Below are 13,658 nucleotides of genomic sequence, written 5' to 3' on the forward strand. Positions count from 1 at the left end.
GCTCCGAGTCATGGTGTGCACGCCTCCTGCAGCGACAGACGGTGGTGGCGGCGGGGGCCAAGGACCCTTTCCAGCCTTTCAATGGAATTTCCCAGATGGGCCGAGGGGAGGCCAGGCGGGTCACCAGGGGCCCTTTAAGGAGTTCATTAGCCAAATTATCCTGCCCGCAGCACAAGGCCCCTGAGACTGGGGGAAGGGAGTGCCCCCGGGAAGGGGGTCCTCAGGCCTCCACCCCCACCCCCCACAGTCTCTGTTGGGGACAGGGGGGCCTGTGTGCAGGAAAGAGAGGAAAAGCTTTGGGCCAGCAGGTGTCAGGAAGAAGGATGGCAGACAGCAAATGTGCCACCTCCAAGCCACTGTGAGTTTCCACAGGTAGGAGCCTGGCTGGATCAAAGGCCACGTGGGACAAAGCGTTACTAGATGCCCACGCAGTGAGGAGACTCACGGAACAAGGTATGGACTGAGTGGGCCCTGAAGTAAGGCCCGCCTGCAGGATTTGAACCAGAGCCTGGCTCCTTTACTGCGGATCCTGGAGCAACGTGCCTTGATTTCTCAGGGCCTCAGTTTGCCCGACTGTAAGATGGGGGCATGGCCATGTTTTTCTCACTGACACTTATGATGGATTGAAACACTCAAAATTTGGACATCCTGGTACAAGTGGGGGCTGGAAAATCTGGCCCCACCCTCCCCCCCCACTTGCTAGCAGCCCTTCTCAAGGCCTCAACTAACCCCGGAGTGAAATATTCCCTGTTCACGTGGTGGGGGGGAGGTGCAGGGAGTCCCTGACTCACAAGTTGCCATGATGACCACATCCCACCCAACCTCACTTAGAAAATATGCACGCGAGTTCCTGTCGTGGCGCAGTGGTTAACGAATCCGACTAGGAACCATGAGGTTGCGGGTTTGGTCCCTGCCCTTGCTCAGTGGGTTAACGATCCGGCGTTGCGTGAGCTGTGGTGTAGGTTGCAGACGCAGCTTGGATCCTGTGTTGCTGTGGCCCTGGTGTAGGCCGGTGGCTACAGCTCCAATTGGACCCCTAGCCTGGGAATCTCCACATGCCGCGAGAGCGGCCCAAGAAATAGCAAAAAGACCAAAAAAAAAAAAAAAAGAAAGAAAACATGCACGGGGGGGGGGGGGGTGAGCTGCGATGTCGGGTGGGGGGAAGGGGGGGAAAGAGACTGCCCTAAGAAAGGCAGGGCAGGAGTTCCTGTCGTGGCTCAGTGGTTAACGAGTCTGTCTAGGAACCATGAGGTTGCGGGTTTGATCCCTGGCCTTGCTCAGTGGATGAAGGAGCCGGTGTTGCTGTGAGCTGTGGTGTAGGTCGCAGACATGGCTTGGATCCCAGTTTCTGTGGCTGTGGTATAGGCCGGTGGCTACAGCTCCGATTCAACCCCTAGCCTGGGAACCTCCATATGCTGGGGGAGCGGCCCAAGAAATGGCAAAAAGACAAAAGGAAAGAAAGAAAGAGAGAGAGAGAGAGAGAAAGAGAAAGAAAGAAAGGCAGGGGACCCTGAGGATGGCATGCCTGGTAAACCAGCCCCCCATTTGCAAGTACAATCGCCCCAAGTCTACCCCAAGCCTGAGGTCCATCCTGGGGCCTTGAGCGTGCACCTGTCGGGAGAGGCTGGGGCAGGGCTGTCAGAAATGAACCTGACCAGGCAACATTTGCCCATCTTGGGGAACATCTGGCAGCTCTGGGAAGTCCCATTAGGAAGAAATCTCGTGCTGTCCCCCTCTCCTCCCTCTCTCTCCCTCTTTCCATCTCTCGCTCTTTCTCCCTCTCTCCCCCCTCTGCCTCCAGCAGCCTCAGCTTCTGCCACCTCAGCAACTACTAAATTGACCAATTAGCAACAACTTCCTGCCATTATCCACCTTGGATGTGGACATTAGCACGCTCCTATTCAGCCATAATTTCGAGTCCCAATGCACTAAAAAGTTCACACGCTGAAGCCTTAAAACGCCCCCAGGCAGGTCTTTTGTGTGTTTGGGCTTCTTCCCTGTGTCGTTGTGCCCACCCCTCTCGGCCTGTGGGTCGGCGGACACTGGCTGGCTGGTGCAGCTCCGGTGGGCGGGGACGGACGGACGGACGGGACACCTGACTCTCCTCCTCCCCCCCGGGGAGGGGGTGGGGGTGGTGGGGAGGGACGCCTTACAAAGCCAGTCTTGGATGAGCAGACATGGTCCCTGGGAGACTGGAAAGCCAGGTTCTCCCAAAGCAGAAGCATTGTTCTCAGTCTTAAAAGAAGGCACCTCCGCAGCACAGGACTCACTCCCAGACCCGATGGTCCAGTGAGTGATGGTTTGGAGAGGGGTCCCCCCATCCCTGGGCCCCCGCTGCCATAGTCAGCAAAAGCTGGCGTTGCAGGTGTCTGTGCCACATACCGCATTTCTGATAGCGTTTAGCGGCGGGCACTGTGTGACCCTGCCAGTCAATTCGGTTCAATTCAAATCCTCTAGCAAAAATCTAGTCTTCTTGGGGAAGTTTCTCATCTCCATTGAGGGGTGGGGATTGTTCCCCCCTCCCCATGTGATTAAAGGGGCTCAAATGAGATTCCTCCCCACCCCCAAATTCTTGGGGAGATGTTGTTTCCCTTGGTGACCCAGGGGCTTTGGGTCTGTGCAACACAAGAGGCTAGAAGTGCCTTCCTACCCTGGGTCAGGAGACCCGCAGGGGAAGAGGGACCCCTCCCAGGACCCAGGCTCTGAGCCGGGCGCCGCCAGACCTGTCCCTTCCCTTTGGTGGCAGGGAAGCTGGGAGGGTGCCCCAGGTCCCAGCATAACAGCTATTTTTGGATCTGGAGGAACGTTCCAAAAACTAGAAGGCCCACAGGTTGCTGGATTGTTTGACAGTCAGAAATGGAAACCCTGCTGCGCCCCGACTTCTGAGCGAGCCCTGGGCAGCGAGCCCCGCTTTGGGGCTGCGTCGCGGCGAGAGGGGCAGACCCGCCACTCCAGGAACACCCCCCCCCACGCCCTGCCAGCGCGGGAAGGGTCATCGGGGAAGGCGCGCTCTGAAAGGGGGACACGAAGCCGGGTGCGCGGGGTGAGGCCGACCCGGAGGGGCGGCAGGAAAGGGCGCGGGCTGGGGTCGGAGCGCGTGCGCGGGGCCCCACTCTGTCCAGAGCCCTTTAAAAGGCCGAGCGAGCGCCCGGGTGGCAGTGGCGAGGAAGGCAGCGGATCAAAGGGCGGCGCTAACTAGCGATACCTTCGCCCTCGGGGCTCTGCTGGGGGAGGGGCGCGGGGACACCTGCGAGAGCCGCCCCTCCCCCGCGCTCCCTTCCGGTGACCCCAGCCCCTCCCTCGCCTGGCCCCCAGGCCCCGTCGCGCTCCCGGGCGGCCCTGGATGCTCTCCCTCCGGCCTCCCGCGACTCCCCTGGCGGCAGACCCGAAGGTCCATAGACCGGTATCTTTGCAGAGTAACTGGACTGTCTGGGTTCCAGTCCCACCCCCCCACCACCCCCACCTCGAGAACTTAGGTCCTGACCTCGGGAGGTCGGTTCCCTAGCATCCCCCGCCCGATTCCTCAAGGAGACCCGTTTTTTGCAGGTCAGGCAAAATCACCCGCACAAGCCCAGCCTCAGTTCCGGGAACCCCACGTTCTGGGAAGGTGGGGTTCCCAGGGAAAGTCACTTTCCAGGCTGCTCCGGAGCCTGCCGTCCAGAGTGGCCTTCATGTCCCCAGCTCTGTGTGCCTTGAAGAGCCTCACACGGAAGGAAGCAGTGCATGTATGATAAAGAAAGAGGGCTGCCTGCCATCAGCTGCAGATGTGACTATTTCGGCTTTATCCCAACTCCGCGTGTACCATTCCAGACATGAATAGACATGGATGACGACAACTTTTACAGGTGTTTGTAAAAACCACCAGTTCTCCTTTCTAAGGAGAGGGAGAACGAACGGGTGAGTGCAGGCAGTAGGTATTCAGTGTCTCAAAGGAAGGCTCCACAGAAAGAGAAAAGGATGCCTGATGGGAGGGGAGGGCCCAGGCTGGGAGCCACCTTGGTTGTAGGTGACCGGGCTTTCCACGCTGCTTCCCTTGGGAAACGGAGCCCCTGGTCCCAGGGTGGCGTGCTGTCCCCAGGCACCTGGAGACCGAGCTTGGGAGTACCTCTCAGGCCAGACCTTTGATCTCTAGCTTCAGCCGTTCCCAAGACCAAGCCCTGCTCCTGTTTGCCCCAAACCTTCAAAGCCAGCTGGGCTGGATCAATACAGATGCTGGAAACAGGAAGAGTCCCCAGTGTACTCAGCTTCACACATCATAAACCACACAAAGACCCCACCTCCTGAGACCTCTTCCTCTGTCTCTCTCCCCTCCTCTTTTCCCAGAGACTTTGTAATACGCATTACCTGATTCTTAACATAAGCAGGGCGTATGATCACTTTAAATAGTCCTTTTGCCCTGCGGAGTCCATTTCCTCTACCCCTGACTTTTCTAGACAAAGAAACTGGAATCCATCAAAATAAAGGAAATTCTACACCTGGAATCAGGCTGCATCTAGAGAGGCAGCCAGGGCCAGGACCCAGGGTAGGCGGACTTAGTCTCCCTTGGATCCAAGGGTGGTGTGGACATGGAAGGTAACCAGGTGAACCTGCTCCTGTTTGCCCCAAACCTTCAAAGCCAACTGGGCTGGATCAATACAGATGCTGGAAACAGGACCCCACATACGGGGTCTGATCTGTGCGCTCAGAAAGTGCTCTCCGCTGGTCCTAGGCAGAGGAGAAGTGGAGGGGAGGTGGGGATTTGGGGGAGTTTGGAAGCAAGGTTACTATAGAACCCCAAAATGGTAATGTGAATTCCTCCCAGAGCCATATTAAAAAAAGGCTGATTTTCTTGAAAAAGATGGAGTGATCTATTAAGTCTAGATTGCCAGCTAAACGAGCCCTGACACTGGCCATTCCAGGCAGGGGAGAGGGGCGCCAATCTCTCCATGATCAATCTTGGGAAATTTCGTTTGCAGTCACCCCCCTGCCCCGGCCTCCTAAACCTCTGCCCCTCAGGGCCAGCCGATGCTGCAGCAGATGGAGGAGGGAGCGGGGATGAGACCTGGACCCATCAGAGGTGGGGATCATGCTTGCCCCCCTGTCCTGTGGCAGTACAGTGGCAGCCAAGACATTTTTATCCTACCTCAAGGGTGAAGGATCTCCTGCTCAGAACAGGTGGCTAATCTCAGGTGTCTTTGTAAGCCCCCTCACTTCCCCAGAGGGGGACTGAGGGGAAGGGGAACAGGGCTGGGGATGCTGGGAACACTGAGGGCAGCAGGTAGGAACTGCGAGGCCCCTGTGGTCACTCCAGGTCTCCATCAACCTCTGAGGTTTAACAGTTTGTTGGGATGAGCGTCTCACCTCTTTGAATCTGTACTCTGTGAAAAGGAGATGCTAAAATCCTCCATCTGGGGTTATAGTGAAGATTAAGGGAGATAATTCTCGAAAGCTCATGGCACATGGCAGGTGTTCAAGAGATGTGAGCATACCCCTCTCTCCACTTAGAGGCAGGACTGCCTTTCAACCAACCCCCACCAAGACGTGCGCTAGAGATGGGGATAACACCATGCAAATGCTGTCATTTCTATTTGCAAGTTAATGTTGGTCTTTGCAAAGCTGTGTAGCATTGATTCCGGCCACTGTCGCTTATCCACTGCTATCCTCCTAGTCTTCCAACCAGTACTCTGTTACAATGAAAAGGCAACACAGCTCGCCCAAGGCATCACTGCCATCGCCTCTCATCTGGGTAAAAGCCTTTGGAAGGCAAACAATTTGGCCCCTTACTTATCTTTAAGAGTCCTCTGGAAGCAACCTGACCTGCTAATTTTAAAGTTTACCTGGCCCTGTTACTGTTTTGGGGTTTTGGGGGGGGTTTTTTGTTTGTTTTGGTTTTTTTTTGTTTGTTTGTTTGTTGGTCCTCTGCCCCTCCCACAGCCCCTTCCTGTCCTTTCTTCACCTCAGACCCGCACAGGAAGCCAGGATTCCAGAACCCGAGTTCCTTCTCGAAGTCTCACATCTGTCTGGAAGACAGGTGGGTCGAAAAGAGCTATTGACAGGAGTTCCCGTCGTGGCGCAGTGGTTAACGAATCCGACTAGGAACCATGAGGTTGCAGGTTCGGTCCCTGGCCTTGCTCAGCGGGTTAAGGATCTGGTGTTGCCGTGAGCTGTGGTGTAGGTCGCAGACGTGGCTTGGATCCCACGTTGCTGTGGCTCTGGCGTAGGCCGGCGGTTACAGCTCCGATTCGACCCCTAGCCTGGGAATCTCCATATGCTGCAGGTGCAGCCCTAAAAAGACAAAAGACAAAAATAAATAAATAAAAAATAAATAAATAAAAGAGCTATTGACAAAGCCTGATGGTAGCGGTCGCTGGACGACTCCACCTGCAAGTGGATTCTTCCTGCTTCCAAAAAAAAAAAAAAAAAAAAAGGCCCTCGGAATTTTCACTGTGAATACGGGACAGCGTGTGATGGGGCAGAGGTGAAGTCTGGCTTCCCGTCCCATTCCCTTGCTCCAGGGAAACACATTTTTTTTTTCTTTTTTTTCCAGGAGCTGAACACACTTTCCTGCCTGGGGCCCGGGGTCCGGGGCCAGCAGGGTCAGATGACGCCCCCAGGGCTTTCCAGGGCCGAGATAGGTGCCGCCGCCCCCCCCCCGACGCCCATCCCTCGGCAGAGAGGAAGAGCTCGGTAATCTGGGACCCGCTCTACGAGGGTGGGCGACGCCTCCAAGCCGACCTAGGTCTTGAAGGCCCAGGCTCTGCCTTCTCACCTTGACCCTAGAGGGCTGAAGCCAGGATGGGTGGAAGGCGAGCGCTTCCTCCGCACTGCACGCCCCGCCCCCCAGGACACCTGAACCCCGCAGAGCTTCCCAGAGGAAGTGAGGGGCTGGAGGTAGGAACACGAACCGCTCGGGTGCATCCTGGAGACCCAGGAGCAGGGGTTTGGGGGCCCGGAACGGGCTTCGTTAGGCTGCCTTCGCCGAGCGGAGCTGCTAGATCTGGAAGCAGCGCGGGCTCCCCTCGCAGAAGCGGACAAACTCAAGTGCTGGCGAGGAGGAGGGAGAGGACGCACGCTGCTGGCTGTAGGTGACGCGAGCCCAGAGCGGAACAGCGTGTGCCGCGGGCTGGATTCGGGCAGTGGGCCCCACGCGAACACCGGAGGTTGCCAGCGGCCGGCCCCGCTCAGCCCCCGCAGGAGCGGGAGCCTGCACCCGGTTGGGCCTCCCTGTCTCCCAGCCCCCGCCGCGGTGCCCGCCCCGCCTTCTCGGCTCAGCACCCTGGGCTGTTTAGGACCCCGCGGCGCAGGGGCGGGGCGGCGGGCGACCGGACGGTGACAGGTGCGCCCCTCGGCCAATGGCGGGGCCGGAGCCCCTCCCCGAGCCCCCGCCGCGCGCGCCAATAGGCGGCCGCGCTGCGCTTCAAGTGCGCGGAGGGGCGCGGGTCCCCAGTACGGCGCCAGCGGCCTCGGCGCGGTCGCCTGCGGGCTGCAGCGCTGAGCCGGGCTCTCCGGCCCCGGCGCGCCGAGCACTCGCGTGGGAGTTTGTGCGAGCGCCAGTGAGCGCCGCCCGGGGCGGGGCCTGCACGGAGGAGGCGCTGGGACCATGGTCACCCTCAGCTGAGTTTCCGGCGGCGACTTTGATTATTGGCAAATAATCATAACAATACCGAGCCCTGGGGCTTGCCACCGCCACGCACAGACTCCGCGAGCCGGCACGCGGCCGCGTCACCCACCATCCGGCCCCGATCGCCAGCCCCTAACGAGCTGATGGAAAAATCCAAAAATTTCCGCATCGACGCGCTGCTGGCCGTGGACCCCCCGCGAGCGGCCTCGGCGCAGACCGCGCCGCTGGCCCTGGTCACGTCGCTCGCTGCCGCCGCAGCTGGCCCGGGTGGCGGTGGCAGCGGCGGGGCGGCAAGCGGTGCGGCGAGCGGCAGCTGCAGCCCCGCTTCCTCAGAGCCACCCGCGGCGCCCGCCGACCGCCTGCGCGCCAAGAGCCCGTCGCCGCCGCGCCTCCTGGCCGCGCATTGCGCCCTGCTGCCCAAACCCGGCTTCCTGGGCGCGGGCGGCGCGGGCAGCGGGGCGGGCGGCGCCGGTGGCGGGCCCGGGGGCCCCACCACCACGCGCACCCCGGCGCCGCCGCCGCTGCAGCGGCCGCTGCCGCCGCCGCCGCCGCGGGGGGCCTGGCGCTGGGGCTGCACCCGGGGGGCGCGCAGGGCGGCGCGGGACTCCCAGCGCAGGCGGCGCTCTACGGCCACCCAGTCTACGGCTACTCGGCGGCGGCGGCGGCCGCCGCGCTGGCGGGGCAGCACCCGGCGCTCGCCTACTCGTACCCGCAGGTGCAGGGCGCACACCCCGCGCACCCCGCCGACCCCATCAAGCTGGGTGCCGGCACCTTCCAGCTGGACCAGTGGTTGCGCGCGTCCACCGCGGGCATGGTCCTGCCCAAGATGCCCGACTTCAACTGTGAGTACCGCGCAGCCCGGGCCTGGGCGTGGGAAGGAGGAAACCGGGAGGGAGTACTGGCAGAAGGTTCTCCCGCGCATCCTCTTCCACCTGGCACCTCCTTCCCTGGCTCCCTGTTCCGAGTGGGCTGTGGAAGCGCCGCGAAGCCACCCCGGCTCCGCCCGGGGCCTGCAAGGACTCGTGCGGGCTGCGCGGTGTGGGATTGTCAGCGGATTATTAAAATGGCCACGCGCGCGGGCCTTGCTTCCCTTCCTCTCTTAGCGGGAAGGGGCAGCTGGAGGTGTGAGACTACAATCTAATGATTAACCGGCAGGCTAGAGAAGAAGGAAGTGCTGGGGGAAGGCGAGCCGAAGAGCGCCCTGAGCTAGGCGTGCCTGGGAATTAGGGGCCACCGAAACCAGGGGCTTATCTTCAGGGTAATGGACTTGCCAGCCCCGCACTCTGGGTTCTGGAGACACCCCTGGTCCTTCCAGGGAGAGGGGGCGATCCAAGAATAGCGAAAGAAACAAGCTTCAAGAGGCCCAGGGGCCCAAGTCAGGGGGCCGGGGAGAGCTCCAGGCCCTTTGCGGGACGCTGCCTGCCTCTGGAAGGGCCCTGGGTCGCGGCTGCGATGCCCAGAGGTGCATGGCCTGACTTGAACCGAGAGGCGGCACGCTCCAGCCAGTCGGGAGGTGCGCCCTCCTTCAGGTACAGCCTCTCGGAGGTTCTACGCAGCAGGTGCCTGCCTCCGAATTCCGGGCGCTCAGCGGCTCGAACCCCTCCCCAAGAACGCAGCGCCGTCGGGCTGGCCATGCCACCCCCGGTGAGACAGGTCTCTTCCGGGCCTGGGCCTGGCGGGCTTTCCCCCCGCGGGAGCACAGATCTGGAGCTCCCGGGGCGTCTGGATCTCCGGCCAATCGCCCCAGCCGGGCTCCGCTCAGAGAAAGATGCAGGAGGCTTTCCGCCTTCGGCCGAACACCCAAACAAAGAGACCCCATTGTTTCCGTTTGAGTGGGTTTATTTAGACTGGGGGGATGCAGGCATGGGAGGGCGAAAAATGCGAAAAAAGAAAACAGAAATAAACATTTGCCAGAATTCAGATTCCTCTGCTAGAAGCTACGGTTGTGACTAAACAGAGAAAAGCTAGGATCCCAGAAGGCTGGAGAAGTCACAGCGTGGTGAGAAAATCCCAGCATGTGCGCTGTTTGCCAGCGGCCACCCCAGGCTGTTCCCAGCTCAGCGCCTAGAAGGCCCTAATGGCCACGCGTCCCTTCCGTTGGCATCGCCCCTGGGACCCCAGGCCAAAGAAAGGGGACAGCGAGCTCTTGCCTCTCAGTTTGCGGGCTGCAGTTTTGGGTATATCTGAACTGCTGATCCCGTGTCAGCCAAAGCCTGGGCACCCTTCTGGGCCTGGCCTCCGAGCCCAGCAAACCCCTTCTGATGGAAAGCCACCCCATACAGTTTATATTGTGACCTGCATTCCCCAGAGCCTGGCAGGCTTAGTCTCTCACTGTTGTGTGTGTGTGTGCGTGTGTGTGTGTGTGTATGTGTGTGTGTGTGGCAGGGGGGTGACCTCCACACTGGCCTCCCCAGGCCCCTGGGTTCCTGGCCACCACCAGGCTGTGTTCCCAGGCCTGCGTGGGGCCCAAGGTGGCCCAGAAAATCAGTCAATTAGAGCCGCATCCCTCTGCCAACACACCTCACCCATCGCCTGGCCCTAATCTGGAGCCAGACGTGGCGGGATCAAAACCCAGCCAGCGTTCAGTTGGGAAAAAGAACCTGAACACTGAATCCTAAAAGGCAATCATCTGCAGGCGACCATGCGACAGTGTGTTCTGAGAGTCCCTCCTCTGGTGGCTGGAAAACCTGTTTGGTTTCCTTTAATTGGTGTCTCAGTCACTGGATGGCCATTTCCCAAATGGTCCCTTCGGAGCCGGGGTTTTAATTAAAGTTCTAATGTATTGTCAAGTTGGGAATTCGGGGCCTTGTTTAACTAAAGCAGGGGGCGTGGGCCTTCCCATAAAGCAAATTGCCTTGCCCAGGGGAGCCCAAGCCCGGCCTGCCGGCTGCCGGGCTGGCCTCTTTCCTTTCCTTTCTTTTATTGTCTAACACTTGTCAGGCTCCTGGGAAATCAAGGAAAGTCTCGTTTTGAGGTCATAAACTTCTCTGTGATGTAACCGTGTGAAATTATGTAAATAAAGCTGAGAGACCTCCTGAACACCTAGAAAGCCGGATCCCCCAGCGCCCAGGCCTTTAATTTGCAGAATGAGAATTGCCTGAAAGGCTTCCAGCCGCCCTGCGCGCTGCCCTGCTGCACCCTGGGCGGGGCTGTCCCCAAAATATTTCACATGGGGGGGGGCCTCTGACGAAGACACCTCTTTAAGTGCAGGATTTGGTCCTTTTTCCCTTCCTCTCTCTCCCCCTTTTCTCCTTCCACTCCTTTGGAACTTAGGGAGGCGGCAGCGGCAGTAGGCATCCTGCAGCACTTCTCTGCCCTGGGCTGGCGGGAAGAGGCAGGAAGTGATTCTGGGGCCCGTGTGGATTAGGGCCTGAGCTGGGGAAGGTGCCACTGAGCTGGGGAAGGTGCCAGGAGAAGGGACAAGGTTTGTCCCCGGGTCTCTGCTTCTTGCCTTTCTGTCCACAGGCTTTCTACCCATGTCCCCGCAGGTGCAGAGGGCGCACCTGGCTGAAGGGTTCTTTCATCGGGACACCCAGGCCCCGTCTGGGATAAAAAGATTTGGCCCCATGAAGCCCAAAGCTAGGCTCCAGGGCCTCTTTGGGGAGGGGGTGCTGACCTGGAAGAAAGAGCAGTCTCTGCAGGGGGCAGTGTGGCGTGAGGGCCATTGCGGGCGCTGGGTGGAGTGGGCCATGGAGGGACATCAGCTGCTGGCCTCACGCCCCTCTCCCACCCTAGCCCAGGCGCAATCCAACCTCCTGGGGAAGTGTCGCCGGCCGCGCACCGCCTTCACCAGCCAGCAGCTGCTCGAGCTGGAGCACCAGTTCAAGCTCAACAAGTACCTGTCTCGGCCCAAGCGCTTCGAGGTGGCCACCTCGCTAATGCTCACAGAGACCCAGGTGCGCTGCTTCCCACCTCAACACATTCTGGCCTCCCAGGGGTCTCCTCCTTTTTTTTTTTTTTTTTTTTTTTGTCCTTTTAGGGCCGCACCTGCAGCATATGGAAGTTTCCAGGCTAGGAGTCGTATCAGAGTTACCGCTGCAGGCCTACACCACAGCCAGAGCAACGCAGGATGCAAGCCGCGTCTGCAACCTACACCACAGCTCACAGCAATGCCGGATCCTTAACCCACGGAGCGAGGCCAGGGATTGAACCTGCGTCCTCATGGATACTGATCAGACTTGCTTCCACCGAGCCACCATGGGAATGCCTCACCTCTGCCCTCTTGACCCTCGGCCTCCCCTGGCAACTGGAGCTGCCCCTATTAGACCTCTCGCGTGTGGATTTATATCCCAGCCAGCTTTACTCTCCTCGGGGGTCTCTGTACTGACGCCCAGAGTCTGATTCAGCTGGATTGGGTGGGCCCAGGAATTTGGACTCCCCTCCATTCTGGAGCAGGTGGTCCCCAGGCCACATCAGAGAAATTTCCTTCCCGCAAGATTTACTGACTGGTCCGTAGCTGCCCTGGCCCCTCCCCTGCAGACGGAGCAAACTGGTAGAATTCACAGGGGTGGGGGTCGCAGGTTGAGCTTCCTCAGGGCCCGTCTCCTCCTTTGCATTTTGCCCTTGCGCCGGGTGGGGGGCGCTGCCCCCCACCTTGAGTCCTCTAAGGGGGACCCCACTCTCAGGCCTAGCGAGGGAGGCAAGCCTACCTGCAGGGGGATGGACAGGCGGCAGGGATGGAGGTGGCCGCCTTCTCAACGCCGCTTGTGCCCGCAGGTGAAGATCTGGTTCCAGAACCGACGGATGAAGTGGAAGCGCAGCAAGAAGGCCAAAGAGCAGGCGGCGCAGGAGGCCGAGAAGCAGAAGGGCGGCGGGGGCGCCGGCAAAGGCGGCGGCGCCGAGGACCCCGGGGATGAGGAGCTGCTGGGGCCGCCGGCGCCCGGGGACAAGGGCAGCGGCCGCCGCCTGAGGGACTTGAGGGACAGTGACCCGGAGGAGGAGGAGGACGACGACGACGACGAGGACCACTTCCCGTACAGCAACGGCGCCAGCACGCACGCCGCGTCCGACGGCTCCTCCGGGGCCGACTCGCCGCCCCCTCGGCCTGGCCACCAGCCTCCGCCCCAGTAGAGGCCCGGCGGCCCGTGCGCTGTCGGCGAGGGTGCGCCCTGGCCTCTCTCGTGCCCCCCAGGCTCGCCAAGCAGAGGCGGCCCAGTCCTGCGGGTGCCCTTTCGGGCCACAGCCCCTGTCTGCTCCTCAAGGGGGGCAGCCCGGCAGGTTCAAACTTGACCGCTTTAATTTCATTTGGTTTGCGTTGGGGGAGGTGTTTTGGAGAAGAACCAATCTCTGGAAGCCTTCCTGCTCCCCTCTGCCCAAAGGAGAAGGCCCCCCGAAACCTGCGGTGGTAAACCCTCTGGATCGCGGAAACTTGAGACCGTTTCTGGAAACGCCGTTCTCCTGAGTATTGAAAAAAGAAAAATCGTTTTCTGCTTCTGTATCGTGGGGGGGGGATCTTTATGTCATGAGCGTTCCACCTGCTAGAAATCTCAAAACTGTACTGTCTTTATTTTTGTATATTGTATTTATATATAAATATATAAAGAAATGTCTACTTAACGCATGCTAAATTATCATTTAGCTTCTCCCATCGCCCACGATGGAATGTAAAATAAATTGCTTTTTTACTGGATAAGAAGGCAGCTCTGTTGAGGGGGGCGGGCAGCGTCAAATAGGTCTTTACTGTCTTTGTTGTGGAAATGATGAGGCGGAAGGGACGGCCTCCTTCTCTGGGTCCTGAGGCCGGTGGGACACTTGATTCTGGCGGCTGCGGAGTCGCAGGGACCCAGGGTCGGTAAAAGTACCTGCCAGGGGCCTGCCCGAGCCTGGCTTAAGTCGCTGCCGCCTGCGAGAATCTCGAAGAGTAACTTTGGACCCCATGATATGAATTTATTTTCCGATTTCTTGGAGGATCTCCTGGTTTCACGGGCGCTCCCGCAGTGGACACATGCTATTTGAATGCCTCAGAAAATAACCTCGGGAGGACTAGCCTTCGGGGCGTCGGAAGGTACGGCGGGTCGGAGGCGCTCCTTAGGCACCTGCCCCGGATCGATCGCTTCTC

The 13,658-nt window shown here is 59.8% G+C and overlaps 1 protein-coding gene across 1 annotated transcript; it reads left to right on the top strand.

Moving 5' to 3' along the window:
• MNX1 (motor neuron and pancreas homeobox 1) lies at positions 7,430–13,224 on the top strand. Its single transcript, XM_003134522.5, is given in 4 exon segments — positions 7,430–8,076; positions 8,079–8,442; positions 11,336–11,496; positions 12,317–13,224. Coding segments are annotated over 4 exon segments (1,212 nt in total). The 5' UTR covers positions 7,430–7,743; the 3' UTR covers positions 12,671–13,224.

Source organism: Sus scrofa, chromosome 18, assembly GCF_000003025.6.
Source record: "Sus scrofa isolate TJ Tabasco breed Duroc chromosome 18, Sscrofa11.1, whole genome shotgun sequence".
In the NCBI taxonomy this organism is placed as follows: domain Eukaryota; kingdom Metazoa; phylum Chordata; class Mammalia; order Artiodactyla; family Suidae; genus Sus; species Sus scrofa.